The sequence below is a fragment of the Antechinus flavipes genome, chromosome 4 (assembly GCF_016432865.1).
Source record: "Antechinus flavipes isolate AdamAnt ecotype Samford, QLD, Australia chromosome 4, AdamAnt_v2, whole genome shotgun sequence".
Classification (NCBI taxonomy): domain Eukaryota; kingdom Metazoa; phylum Chordata; class Mammalia; order Dasyuromorphia; family Dasyuridae; genus Antechinus; species Antechinus flavipes.
The window spans coordinates 384,094,743-384,110,759 of NC_067401.1; the positions used below are offsets into that span (position 1 = coordinate 384,094,743).

General features: G+C 32.6%; 1 protein-coding gene across 2 annotated transcripts in view; it reads right to left on the reverse strand.

Moving 5' to 3' along the window:
- MDM4 (MDM4 regulator of p53) overlaps positions 1-16,017 on the reverse strand; it is a 54,826-nt gene that overhangs the window by 22,505 nt on the left and 16,304 nt on the right. For both annotated transcript variants that reach the window (XM_051998556.1, XM_051998557.1), the window contains exons 2-3: positions 8,047-8,156; positions 6,342-6,416 (exon numbers count right to left, since the gene is read on the reverse strand). In XM_051998556.1, coding sequence (XP_051854516.1) covers positions 6,342-6,416; positions 8,047-8,156 — 185 coding nt within the window. The remainder of the gene's footprint in view (positions 1-6,341; positions 6,417-8,046; positions 8,157-16,017) is intronic.

The following is a 16,017-nucleotide window of genomic DNA, read 5'->3' on the forward strand; positions in this document are numbered from 1 at the left end:
CTTTAAATAACAGCAATCACTTCAATCAATAAAATAATCTTTAGCAAAGAGTATACTTGATTTCAATATTGGATTACTTAAAAGTCCAATCTATTTTGCTCCATTTTACCCGAGTAATAAAATGGAAGGAAAGTAAGATAACTACATTAACTATTATCAAAAAGTTAGCACCAAAAAAAAAATTTTTTTTTTAATCTTGACTTGAGAAATGACAAGTGCCTCTCTTATACATTGTCTGATATAGTCAGCATATTTATTCATGTTGCTTAACTGAACTTGTTTGGTACTTGGGAAGATTTTCTAATAGACATGGTTAGTGAAAGCAATTTTTAAAAAAAGAATATTAGCAAAATACTTTAAAATTACAAATGCAATATATCCTGTTAATCTTACTACTTATTTAAGTCTATAAATCAGTAATACAAAATTAAAGCAACTAAAAATTAAGTGACTTGTCCAAGTATCAAAAACAAAAACCCTGTTAAATTGGGTTAAGCATTGTTATTACGCTATTATCCATTTACATTCCCAGTTGGTTAGAACTTTCTTCCTATCACAATTCAATCATAAGTAGAATGAAATATATATTATAAATCATTTATGCCCATACAAATCTCCAACTTATCTGAGCCTAAGAAACTGTCAAAAACTACCTTATGTTGGACATCTGCACAGACAATTCCCTAAACTACTCTCATTATAATGGATAAGTGATGCTATTATGTGCCTTTTTCTAAGACACATGCCCCACTAAGTAGCCTGAGCAAGGAAAGAAGGGAAAATAAAATGACTAAAGGAAGATATCCACCAACAAAGCGTAACCACCTGTGTCAACTTTCAGGAAGAAAATCTGTCCAGAATGCACAGCAAAGTTTTCTAATAATAGTTATTAAAATATATAATTTTCAAAATACTTTCTCCTTGATTATTTGATTCTGACAACAATCCTTCAAATTAAGTAGGCCAAGCCATATTAACCTGACTGCAAACAATAGGAACTGAAATCCAAAACTATGTACTTACTAAGTCTGAGAAAAAGCAGTTATGTTTTTCTAGAGGTGATTTTGTGAGTCAGAAAGACCTTAGTTCATCTCCTTCAAAAGAACAGCTATGTGACTATAAACAAGCCTCCATCTAAGTATGCTCCTCATTCAGAAAATGTTCATAATGCTCCCTGTAGAACCTTTCAGTATTTTGTCATGAGGCTCAAATTGGATCATATGCCTAAAGCATTTTGAAAATTTTAAAATGACATTAAAATACTAGTTATTATTTTAATACAATAAGCTAATGACAGAACAGGAACTAGAACACAAATGTATTGACATAACCCAGGACTCCTGGCTCTATTCTGCTGCCTCAATGTGCAACTGTTCACTGAAAGAAGATTCTAGAAAATCATTAAATGTTGATGTGCTTTTAAAAATGTATTGATGCACTAGTATTAATATATACAGTATGGCCCTAAGTACTTCTGGATCAGTTTCCTGTTGATCTGAATGCCCAAGAAGTGTTTTCTCATCAAATTTCTAGAATGTAACCTTCTTGAAATAGGTCTATTTCATATACCCTGTGCCTAGCACAATGACAGGCACATAACTGGAGCTTAACTGATGCCTGTTGATGAATTGATTGAATAAAAATAGCAAGATGTTCTCAGCAGCCTTCAACCGATCTTGTCCCTCTAATCTTCCCATTAGAAGACAGCAAACGGTAAAATTTTAGGATAGTGGATCCCAACTCAGAGGCTGTGGACACAGTTAACAGAAATCTGCACAATTCCTTTAGACCTAGCATTGTTGTTTTGATTTCTTTTTAACTCCAACACAGTATTCATTCATGCATGTAACTGTTATGTGGAGGTGGAGCAAGATTCACAAAACTGTTTAACCAAAAGGAGTACTTATATTTGAAAGTTTGAATGCCATAGCTCTAAAATAAAACTGGTGTAAAAACTGAAGATTTAGCAACCATGCTAAGACAATGTTTTCTTATTTTCCCTTTTTTATCTGCTGCCTTCTTTTGATTACATTCCTCTTGAATTCTCTTCCAACCAAATCCTATCTTGTTAAAAAAAAAAAAAAAATCACTTCAGCAAAACTAATACATAGGCCTTATCTGATACATACACACTTCACTATAGTCCACCATCCCTGCAATGAAGAGTTTCCTCAACTCTTCTCAGGGTCAAATTTTCATCATTATAATTATTAAGAATTTGGTTTCTCTTTTACTATGATTTCTGGTAAAGAAATGTTAAACTAGAGGCAGCTAGGTGGTACAGTGGATAGAACACCAGCCCTGAAATCAGGAAGACCCGAGTTCAAATCTGGTTTCAGACACTTCCCGTTTCCTAGCTGTGTGATCCTGGATAAGTCACTTAATCCCAATTGCTTCTGGGGGAGGGGGAGGGAGAAGGGAGGGGAATGTTCGACTTAACCATAAAATTTTGATAGATCAACAAGACTACCATTCTTGAAGTCACAATCAAGTTAGAATTTAGGAATAAATAGGGATAAAAGTTTATTGAAAATCTAATCCTTCTGGAAGTCAATTACATTAAATTGGAACTACGAGGGGATGAGGGGACAGGAAGAGGAGGTGAATAATGGTAGGACTAGGAAAGGAGAAAATCAACTAATATATAAGACATCATTAAAAAAAATTTACTTATTCTAAAGAGCTGAAAGGGAAAAGAAGATTGTTCCAAATGTTCTAAAAAAAAAAAACAAAAACCTACAATAAAGAACTCATGCAAAACTACCTATTAGCAACAAGATTGGAAGATTGAAATGAAAATGGGAAATTCTCATTTCCCACATAAGAAAAATGTATACTGAAATTCTGAGTCTGGGATGAAGAAGGAGGAAATTTTCAAAGAATTGATTTCCAAGAACCTAAAACTGGAAATCTTTGAAATGCAAAATTAGATAAGGATATAGTAAAAACTGCAATACTATCCAATTTACTCTGTAGATTTGGTACTTTACTAATCAAATTACTGAAGAAATTAGGTATTTTTTTTAATTCCAAGGATATGATTAAAAAAAAAAAAAAAGTAGGAAGGAGAGGCTTAATACCACCAGATTTAATCTTAGATTACAAAGCAACCAAATGACAAAATTATCCACCATTGGATTAAAATCACTGGAACAGGCTAAATAAATAAGACCTGCAAACAAATGCAACTATATTTTGATGAATTCAAGTGCACAAACTATTGGAGAAAAGGTTCTTTATTAGAAGATTAATAATGACAATAGCTAGGACATATATTGTGCTTTAAGGTTTGCAAAGTGCTTCTAGGTGATTACTATTTCCATTTTACAGATGAGAAAACTTGAGACAGAGAAAAGTTAAATTATTTGTCCAGGGTCATAAAGTTACTGTCTTCAGGAGGATTAGAATTCAGGTCTTCCTATGCCATCTGGTGCCTAAGTAACTACTGATAATAAAGAGATTAGCATATAGTACATGAATGCACTGATCACAGAATTATGAACTGGTTCAGTCATTTTGAAAAGCAATTTGGAACTATATGAGAAAAATTATTACAACTGCATATTCCTGGACCTAATAATAACACTGCTAGATCTTTACCTCAAATATATCAAAGAAAACATTCTGCATAAAATATGTATGCACAAAAATATTTATAGCTGCTCTTTTTTGTAGTAGAAAACAACTGGGAACTAAGAAGATATCCATCAATTGGGGAAATGGTTAAAAATTGTGTCATACTGCTTGCCATCTGGGGGAGGGGGTAAAGGGAGGGAGGGAAAAAATCAGAACAGAAGTGAGTACAAGGAATAATGCTGTAAAAAATTACCCTGGCATGGGTTCTGTCAATGAAAAGTTTAAATAAATAAATAAGTCAAAAAAAAAATTTGTTATAAGAGCAACAGACTATTATTACTGTGCCATAAGAAATTACAAAAGGGGATGTTTCCATGATACCTGGGAAGACCTGTATACAGAATAAAATGTACACATCAAGGAAAATAATAGTCTTAAAAAAAAATTTTTTTTTAAAGAATTCTTGATCAACATGATTCCAGAGGATTTAATATGAAGCATGCTACTACCTCCTGACAGAAAATTAGATGATGGGCTCAGAATACAGAATGAGACATATTTTTAGACACAGCCAAAGCAAAAATGTGTTTTATTTGACTATATTTGCTACAATGCTTTTTTCCCCCTTTTTCCAATGGTGTGATGGACAACATGGGGATAGGAAAGAAAATAAAGTACTGACGATTGAAAAAAATTTTTTTCAATTAAAAAAGCCTAACCAAAAAGTTTTAGTTCAGTATTTTATACCTTTTGCAACAACAAATTCCAAATGTATAAAAATGCAAAGTTATATAATTTTTTTTCAACTACTGAAAAGAATAAAAAGTGCTTGCTCTCTCTCTTTATATATATATATGTGTATACACACACACACATATATATAAAATCATAACAACTAATCTATAATCTATAATCATTAGAGACAAAATCTATTCTCGACTCATTTCTATCCTTTACTAGAAAAGTAAATTCTTGGGGCAACTAGGTGGCATGGTGGATAGAGCACCAGCCTTGAAGTCAGGAAGACCCGAGTTCGAATCTGATCTCAGACACTTAATACTTCCTAGCTGTGTGACCCTGCACAAGTCACTTAACTCCAATTACCTCAGGAAAAAATAAATAAATAATAGAATAATAAAGATAAAATTAAAAATTCCATTATTTTCTACTCCACTAGGAAAAAAAAATTCACCATCAAACACAAGCCAGAAAATATCATGCAATAAAAAATTAATATAAAATTAAAATGCTTCCACACAAATAAAAACCAAGAAAAAATTGCAAACTTGGGGAAAATTGCATTAAAAAACTCTAATAAGAGGCTAATAAGTCAAAACTTTAGGAAATAACATAAATGTATGACTAAGAGTCATTCCTTAGTGATCAGATGGATACTAACAATTAATATTTCTTCATTTGAAAAAAAAAAAATTTGAAAAAAATTTCACAATTCTTATTAAGAAAAACAGATCCTGAAGCATTAATCCCTACCCTCAAATATCAATCTAGCAAAGACACTACAAAAACAGAAAATGCCTTGTTTAAAAGCACACTTGCTAATTTATTGGTATAATAGCTATCTCTGGATCGATTCAATCCTCCTTAAAAACAATCTGGAAATACTGATTTGTTCACACTCTTCAAAGGTTTTTCCACTGAGACAATCACACAGAAGTTAAGAAATGTGATTCCTAAGAACATACATGACCATAATAGCATTATTCATGATAACAAAAAGCCCCCAAAACTGAGAAATGCTTTACAACTTAAGGTATGTGGATGAAATGGAATATTACTGCAACATAAGGAATAATGAATTCAAAGAAACCTGGGAAGAATATGATAGGATATATTAAAAGAAGTTAATAGAACCAAAAGAACAGTACACACAATGAGTCCAATGAGGAAGCAACAAACTTTGGACAAACACAAAACTCAGTATTAAAGAGCATCCTGTCAAAGTTTAATGACACATCCCTCCCGTGGACTAACAATAGGTAAATTTACTTTCTCCAAGAATGTGCTCTGTAAGACAATTTGTTTAGAACTCTTTACTGTATCAAAACAAAATATTTCAGTAAATTAGAGACACACACAATTTTTTTTCCATTCAATGGAAGATCTTTACTGTGCTATGTGTGGGCTGCTAACACTGATTAACATTTTAACAGTAAGCCCTCAACCACTTAAAAGTATTCAATTTGCTTTTGCAAAAAAATTTTAGAAGCTAAATAAGTTATTTAAATGCATAAGTGTTTAAAATAAGTCACAGAGTTCTGCAGGAATATCTGACATATTTATAATGAAAAACTACTGCATTTAATTCCTGGCTGGCAGGATACTCTGTAAATCAGTGACAGTGTCATTTTTTAATCTTGTACACACTTTGCATTTTAATCCTAAAATAAATGAATACACAGTGAATCTTACATTTAGCTGACAACCCACTTCAAAAAGAACTTGAGAAAAAAATTTATAATCAAATACAACTTGAACTTAAGTATTTAAAAGACAGCAGAAGTTGCTACTCCAATGTCTCAAAAGTAGTACCCGATTTAACTTCTTCCTTTCCCATGATGTATCCTCAAAATATCTGCTACATAGAAAACTAAATTGTGTAAAAGTTTGTACAGTGAGCTGTTAAGTGAATTAAATAACTAATTCTTTTCTGGCTTCCATTGTTGAAGTATTCTCGAAATGTTAAGAGAATTAGTTGATTTCTATTTTTCTCTGAAAGTAAATGTGCAAAAGATCTAGATGCTTACCTCTTTCATAGTGAACATTTCACCTTGCGCACCTGCTGCCTGCAAAATCTTTAGCAATGGCAGTTTTGGTCGTACCTAATGGACACAAATATAATCAGCTATTTATTTTAACTAAATTTCAGGTATATCCTGAAAGACATACACAAATTTGTAGATCTCTCTAAATACCTAAGAAACACTGGTGGCTATTTCTTCACCTAGGCCATTATATTAACAACCAATAATATTTATTTAATGCCTTCAAGACCTTCTATTAAGGCATTTAACTATACCTTTAAAAATAACTTTTGCCATTTAAGTACATTTTATACATTCAATACTTCTGAGAAACTGGTCTCTTTGCATAACTTTCATATGAAGAAAAGGACTGCCAATCAATTGTAAACTTAAAAATAAGATAGGAGAGTAGTGAAATACAAGAGAGAGTCAATCACAGACTTGTCAGAAAAAAGGTTCAAGTCTTGTCTCAGATACATATTGACTAAATGAGCCATGACAAGACCTTTAACTTTCCAATCCACCCAGACACATCTCTAACATGAAACTGCAAAGCAGATACCAATCTAAATTAATTGAAGATGTTTCCAAGATCAGTGAAATCATAGATATGATCCAAAAAATAAAACAATTTTTAAAAAATTAAGTCACAAAACATTTTTCAAAATGAGCTAACTATTAAAAGTATCAGTGAGGTTTTTTTTGGGGGGGAAAGGATTATATTTGATTGATTCACTGAATATAATGTTGGTTTAGTAACATTATATAGTATTTTATATCCATGACCTCACTTGATCTTGACAACAACTCTGTGAAATTGATAGAGGGAGAGAGGGAAAGATGGAGAGATGGAGAGAGGGAGAAATGGAAAAGTAGGAAGAAAGGAAGGAAGGAAGGAAAGAAGGAAGGACACTTAACATTTCCTAGCTTTGTTACTCTAATCAAGTCACCTGAACCTAACTGCCGTGGGGGAAAAATTTTTTTTCCTTTAAATTTCTTTTCAATATTAAATTATAACCATCAATACATTTTACACTAAGCTACGGAAAAGGTAAAACACAATAATCAGGAAAATGAGACAGTAGTGGTAGAAGGATGTTATGACACACTACAAATCTTTGGCAAACAAGTCTGATGAACTGATCAGTAGTACAATCCTAATTTTGCCACTGACTTCTGTACATTCGAAGTAGAAATACCTTACAGCAGAATATTAAGACAAAGCCATCAAAATAAATCCCATTTAGGGTCTTCAATTAAACTTTAATTACCAAATAAATAAGAATGAACAATTGATGTCTTTATAACACTACTTTCATTAAGAGCTGAGTACTTACTTCACAGAAGTACTAATAAACAAAATGCAATACTGCAGATGGAAAAGTAAAAATGTTGGACAACCAATTACTGAATAATCTACATAAGACTATCTTGTCATATTAGTATAATCTTCACACTCAGAAAAACATTAATTTTCAAATTCTTTCTTTTGCATTCAATATATTTTTATTCGGTAGTCAATTCAAGATTATGAGAGCCCAAAAAATTTAGTCATAGGTCCATGACCAATTCTAGATGTGTTTCTAAAATAGTTCTATAGAGAACATTATTGCCTAAAAATTAAATCAGCAGTTAGTTCAGTTCCCATATCTGCATTGGATGTTTTCTTTAAAGAGAGAGAAACAGATAAAACATAAAGGCAGGTTACCTGATTGACTTGTCCTGGTGAAATTCTGCAAGCATTTTCAGATGCTGAACAATGTGCAGTAATAGAAGACAATGACATTTTGGCAGTGAAGTTGCAATCTGTAGGCTTAACTTAAAAAATTAAAAAAAAAAAAAAAGTTACTCAAAGCATTTTAGATTTCCTAAATTCAAAAAAAGTTTAATTGCATCAATTTTTCAAGATACAACAAAAGACAAACACTCATTATCATTTCAAAATAAAGACAATTTCAACTTAAGTGTATCTTATACTATCTGAATGACTTTGAGGCACAAGCCAACAAGTAAATCAATGTGGACAGAAGCAGCTACACCCAAAGAACACTGGGAAATGAATATAAACTGCTTGCATTTTTGTTTTTCTTCCCGGGTTATTTTTGCCTTCTGAATTCAATTCTCCCTGTGCAACAAGAAAACTGTTCAGTTCTGCACACATATATTGTATCTAGGATATATTGTAACCTATTCAACATGTAAAGGACTGCTTGTCATCTGGGGGAGGGGGTGGAGGGAGGGAGGGGAAAAATGGAACAGAAGTGAATGCAAGGGATAATGCTGTAAAAAATTACTCTGGCATGGGTTCTATCAATAAAAAGTTATTAGAAAAAAAAAAAAAAAAAAAAAAAAACACACACACACAAGTAAATCAATGAAACCTCTCCCTCAGATGATTTTGCCTGAAGCAAAAAACAGGTTCACATATAATCCAACCTCCAAACAATATTAAAACTAAATGGTTTTACCTTCAGGTCCAATTTTCAAATTATTCCTTCTTCCCTGAATTTGTCTCCCTTCTTTTCTCTTCCTCTCTAAGATCCAGAACACCCTTCACTGGGAATTACTGAGATAAGGATGCTAAAAGTATTTCAGTAGTATTTAAAAGAGAACTCCCCAGAGACAAGTTAGGACTAGCCCTTGAACTAGATCCTGGGAAATGTGAGTCAAGATAGTTAGTAATAGCTTAGTCAAACTTAAAGAACAATGTGAAATCCAGTGACAGCAAAGGTTACAACATAAATGAGTCAACCAAGATTGAAGTGCTGTCAACTCTTGATTTTTCATAAAGAAAAAATGACAGGAACAAATCCAGAGATGATTTACTTTTGCCCCATTTCCATTGCTCCCAAATTTTTATTTTAATAGAAGTAAATAGTTCTACCTTAAAAGTAGGTAGTTTACCTTAATGAGTTTGCCTTAGGTTCATGTCTGACAAAGGTATTAATCCATCAAGGATATATTTTAAGAGTCAGCAGAGAAAATATATTAAAAGGTTAGAAAATCTCATACAAAAATCAAGACAATAGCTGTTTTAATGAACTATACTTAGCACTAACTATGCAAAATAAAAATGATCTTTAAAATGATTCTGTGATGAAAACAACAAAAATAATCTGTTAAGCAAAAAGCCCATTTATTTCTTCAGATAATAAAACCCAAATTCACTGTCATGTAATTGTCACACAATACAAGAAAATAAATATAAATTAAGTAATTAGGGGGAATAGGGAAAAGCTTTGCATAGAAGGTTGTACCTGAAGTGAAGATAAGCAGATATTGCAGCTACCTTGGATGACCAATACAAAGGGATGCAAAGCATAAAATATAAGTATAAGTAGCTTATGATGAAATATTTCAACAGACTAAGAAGGGAGATTATTGTGAAATACATACATCTAGAACAAAAGGTTAGAAGCAGACTATGAGGGGAGCAAATATTTTCTACTAAAGACAATTGAGAACCACTGAAGACACTTTTTTTGGGCAATCAAGTATGGAGGATAAAGACAGTGAAGAAAAGAAGTAGGGTCAAGAAGTGATAAGGGTCTGAGTTAAGGAGATGATGGATAATATGTAAAGAAAATACAACAGGTCAAGAAGAGAAAAGTCAAAATTTGGCACTTGACTGGAGTTCAATAATGTAGTGGAATGCAGAATTCAAAATGGTTAACAGCCTAGGTGGAGGAAGCAACTTAATCACAAATCATAAAAAGCAAAATCAGTCTAGACAGTCTAGACATGATACTTAAGATAAGGAGATTCTGAAGACATTGTTGGATCTAGTCCAAAGACATCTTAAATAGAGAAGGATACACCAAATGCTTGAAAAAAGTGATATATTACTACTCGAAACAATCAAGAAAATACAGCTACTTTCTCATTTCTATAAAATCTTTGTGAAAATAATCTTCACACCTATCTTCACTCTCTCAATTATCTTCAATTTCTCTCCATCTACTGGTTCCTGTCTATAAACATGCCCAAAGTCTCCCCTGCCTCAAAAAAGTCCTCAATTGATCTTTCCATCCTTGATATCTTTCCATCTCTCCTATCTTTTGTGGCTAAACTTCAAGAGAAAGTTGTTCTACAATAAGTGCCTCCACAGTTCTTTCCTCTCCTTTCTTATTCTCTACAATATTTCTTGATTTTATCATTCAACAAAACAGGCTCTCTCCAAAATGTCTTAATTGTTGAATGCAATGGCCTTTCCTCAGTCCTCATTCTTCTGAATATTTCTGTAGCCTCTTGACACTTTTGATCACCCTCTGACTTTCTGTTCTCTCTCTCTCTCTCCCTGAGATACTACTCTCTTAGCTAGAAAAACAACAACAACAAAATTAACTAATCTAGAAGACCTTAAAAGGCCAAGAATATCAAGGGAATAATTAAAAAAAAATACAAAGGTAGCCTAGCCATACTATATCCAAACCTATATTATAAATTAATCATCAAAACTATTTGATACTGGCTAAAAAAATAAGAGTGGTGGATCAATTAAATAGATTAAGTATACAAGACACAGTACTCAAAGACTCTAGATTCTGGGATAAGAAATCACTATTTGACAAAAACTGCTAGGAAAACTGGAAAATCCTATGGCAAAAACTAGGCAAAGACCAACATCTCATACCATGTATCCAGGTTAAATAGAGGCTGATATCAGAAGTAAATTAGGAGAGCAAGGAATAGTTGACCTATTTATGGAAATTTATGGAGATAGAGAACATTATGAAATGCAAAATGGACATTCTGAATAAATTAAAAACTTTTTGCGCAAAGCCAATGGAAGATAAGAAGGGAAGCAGAAAAATGGGAAGCAATTTTTATAGCCAGTGTCTCTGATAAAGGCATCATTTCTAAAATATACAGAGAACTGAATCAAATTTACAAGAATACAAATTATTCCCCAAATGCAAATCGTCAAAGGATATGAAAAGGAAATTTTCAGATAAATTAAAATCATCTATAATCATATGAAAAAATGCTCTAAATCAATATTGATTAGAGAAATGCAAATTAAAACAACTTTGAGGTACCATTTCACACCTATCAAATTGGCTAATATGTCAGAAAAGGAAAATTATAAATGTTAGTGAGGATGTGAGAAATTTGGAATACTAATGCATTACTGGTAGAATTTGGTGGAATTGTGAACTGATCTAACCATTCTGGAGAGCAATGTGGAACTATGCCCACTGTGCATATTCTTTGATCCAACAATACCATTACTAGGTCTGTATCACAAAGAGATCATAAAAAAAGGAAAAGGATCAACGCGTATAAAAATATTTGTAGCATCTCTTTTTGTGGCAGCAAGGAGTTGGAAATTAAGGGGATGTCCATCAATTGGGAAATGGCTGGACAAATTGTGGTATATGAATGTAATGGAATACTATTATGCTATAAAAAATGACAAACAGATAGATTTCAGAAAAACCTGGAAGTCTTACATGAACTAACCCAGAGTCAAGTGAGCAGAACCAAAAGAACATTATACACAGAAACAGCAAGATTGTGTGATGACTTTTTTTCAAATTTTCAGAATTTTCTTTTTTAAATAACTTTTTATTTTCAAAATATATGCAAAGATAGTTTTCAATATTCACCCTTGAAAAACCTTGTGTTCCAATTTTCTTCCTCTTCCCCTCACTCCCCTCCCCTAAACAGCAAATAATCTAATGTTTTTAAACATGTGCAATTCTACTATACATATTTCCACAATTATGCTGCACAAGAAAAACCAGATCAAAACAGTAAAAAATGAGAAAGAAAACAAAGCAAGAAAGCAAACCTCAAAAATGTGAAAATTAAGTGCCATGTGCTATTTCCAGGGAGCAAGACACAGAAGGAAAAAAAAAAGAGTTGAGGTTTTAATCAGCTAAACCTAAAGGCTGAATGTTAGATGATGTAATGGTGCCAGCAACTATCTTATTGACCAAATCACTAAAGAGCGTCAATACATCCATCCAGATCATATTCCTTAGCATAAATACCAACACTTACTAGGGACAGCACCATCTCTGAGCATCAATTTTCCTTACTTGAAAATCCAAACCGCCATCCCCTCACATTTTCTCTCCAGTTATTGAGGTGATAAGTGGTATAGGTATTACTGTTGTCAACTCTGACCAAGTCGTCCCTCTCCTCAATAAACTTTAGAGTTCCCTATTGCCTTTATAACCAAATATAAAATCATTTCTTCATAACTTGGACTGCATCCCACCTTTCTGATCTCTCCCAATCACCATTACAATCCATTCAATTTGACACTTAATATTGGTCTTTCCACATATCCATCAGCAACTATAGGAGGAATTATCAGTTTTTAAATTCTGTGGATTTTCATTTTCAGATTTTAAAAAATAAACTAGATCTGATCTCTTTACTATAAGTGAGTGAAGAGGTTTTTAAAAAATTAAGCACTCTGTGTGCCAGGATTGCTAAGTACTAGGGATACAAGAATAAAAAAGAAAACAATCTCTGCTCTCAGGGAGTTGACCTTCTATTGGGGGAAATAAGACACATTTCTGTGTATACATGGAATAAATATATAGAAAACAAGGTAGTCAGGAAGGACCACATCAGTAGTTTAGGATATGAGGAGAGGCTTTGTATACAAAGTGACATATTTCAAAGGCATTTCGAAGAAACTGAGAAATTCTATGAGGCAAAGGAGGAGGAAATATATTCCAGGCATTGAAGAGTGCAAAAGTACAAAGACAATAGATATGTTAGAAACAGAAAAAAGGCCTCTTTGGCTGAATTGTTCAGTACAGGAAAGGAAGAAATATATAATAAGGTTGGAGAGATAGGTTGGGAGAAAGCTGTCAAGAGCTTTAAATGCCAAAGTTTTATCCTAAAGGAAACAGAGAAACACAACTTTATTGAGAATCAGGTCAGATGTGCTCAATTGGATCTGTGATCTCATAATCTAAGGAATTCTCTCCAACAAGGCAGATTGCAAACCACCTATGTCTGCCCAATATGGGCAACTCATATTTATGCTTTCCCAAATGTTGTGAAGATGCACTCTCCCATATGACCAAACCATCTTCTTTCTATCACACTTTGCTAATTGTTAATTGACATCTTTTATCCCTATTCTTCCTTGTTGGTTTTAGGTCACATCTCCCAAGTACCTTTCTACTGCCTGTATAATACAGGCAATTCAAAGGTAATGGTGTTCCAGGTCTTGTTGCAGCATTGATAAAAACCGTTTATATTGAAAATATAGGCCCCTGCTGTTGTTGGAAGTTTGAGATTCTGTAAAGCGCTCTGTGGTGTCTGGAAAGCAATCCCTTCTGCTCTTTTTTTTTCTTTTCAATTCTGGGCCCAGCTCAGCATCCATCTGTCTTCTGCTCCAGATATACAAATTACTGGACAAGTTCCATAGTGTCTACCTAGAAGCTGAAATCAGGACAATAGACATTCTTCACCGATTTGGTTTTTGCTGTGTGGCTGGACAGGTCAAACTTCTCTGATCAATCACAGATCCAGAAAACTCAACAATGTCATTCACAAAAAGGAATATTTGGAAGTCCTCATAATCTAAAAGAAATCCCACAATCTGGACTCTGAACTGGTTCTCTTGCATCACAATATGGATATTTTATTTAGCATATATCTTTTTATTTTATGCTTTACTTGATATTTACTATCAACGAGTCACTGAACATGGTTACTTTTACTGTTATATCTTCATTCCTCTTGAATGACTTTTTTTTTTAGGTTTCTTTTTTGTTTTGAAATCTTGTTGGATCATATTGATAAGCTTCCTCTCACCCTCAGAAGGCCAACATTTCACTTACTTATTTACACACACACTCACACAAAAGCATATATACAAGCTTCTATTTACCAATTCTTTCTCTGGAGATGGATAGCACCTTCTTTCATAAGACTGCAGTTGACTTGAATATTAATATAATTCAGAATCGCTTATTCACAGTTATTCTCAAACAATATTGATGTTACTGTATACAATGTCCTCTCGATACTGCTCATTTCACTCTTCATTATTCATATAAGCCTTCCCATGTTTTTCTAAAAAGCAACGTTGTCAGTCAATTCTTAACAGCACAATTGTATTCCATCACAATTATACCACAACTTATTCAATCTTTCTCCCATTAATGGAGATCTCTCAATTTCTAGTTCTTTACCACCACAAAGAATCACTATAAATATTTTAGAACATAGATGACTCATTGATAATAAATATAAGATAAGGTATAATAGAAAGACATGTTAGCTAAAATATCACTAAGCAACCTCTGACATTTATGGATAAGAAAGCATTTTTGAGCAACCAAGGGATAGGAAATAAATCAGAGATGGAAATAGTGAATTTGATTATGTAAAATTAAGGGTTTTTTTTCCACAAGCAAAATCAATGAAGTTAAAACTAAATGGGAAGATAACACAGAAAAAAAAAAATTTTTTTTTGCAACAGGTTTGTCTGATAGACCTTATATTGTCTGATAGACCTATATTTTGTAAAACAAAATGTAGATAAAGAAAAATGTTCCAAATCACTATTAGACAAATACAAATTAAAACAACTTTGAAATTTCACTTCATATTTATCAGGCTGTCAAAGATGACAAAAAAATCAATTGTTGAAGAGGCTTCAAGAAAACAGGCACATACACTGCTGGTGAAGCCATAAATTGGTCCAGAAATTTAAAAAAACTATTTGGAATTATGTGCTTCACTTTGAACCACTGATACCTTAGTAGATCTGTACTTTAAAGACATGAAAGAAAAAAGAAAAGAACTCATAAAAAATATTAACAGCAGTTCTTGTAACAAAAAAACAAACATTAAGGGGGTGGCACCCATTTTTTTAAAGACTAAATACATTATGGTATATGAATGTAACAGAATACTACTGTATCATAAGATAAGGGATAGCTTCAAAAAAATTGGGAAGCCTTGTATAATCTAATGTAGATATTCTTTGACTTAACAATACCAGTAACAGGCATGTTAAAAAAAAAAAAAAAAAAAAAAGGAAAAGGACCTATTTGTACAAAAATATTTATAGTTCTCTTTCTCAGGGCAGAGTTGGAAACTGAGGCGATACCCATCAATTGGGGAATGGCTGAATAAGCTGTGTATGTGAATATGATGAAATATAGTTCTATGGGAAATGATAAGAATACTCTCAGAAAAACTTAGAAAATCCTCCATGAGCTCAAAGTGAAATGTACTGTGTATAAAGTAATAGCAATGTTGTAGGATAATCAGCTGTGAATGATTTTGCAATTCTTAGCAATACAATGATTCATGACTATTCTGAAGGACTTATAATGAAAAATGCTGTCCATACCCAGAGAAAGAACTGATTGTGTAGGAATTCAGATAGCAAAATATTCTTTTTTTCTGATTTCATTTTTCTTGAGAGTTGTTGGTTTTGGCTTTTTTTTTTTTTTTTTGGGGGGGGGTGTTGAGGGAAAGATCTCTGTTTTTTCTCACAACATGACTTTTATGGAAAAGTTTTGCATAACTTCATAAGTGGTGTTTTTAATGAAAGGAGGGAGAAAATCTGGAATTCAAAGTTTAAAAACAAATGTAAAAAATTGTTTCACATGTAACTGGGAAAAATAAAAGTATTAAATTTCAATGATCAAAATAAAAAAATCTAATTCAGTGAAATGAGCAGCACATCTCTGGA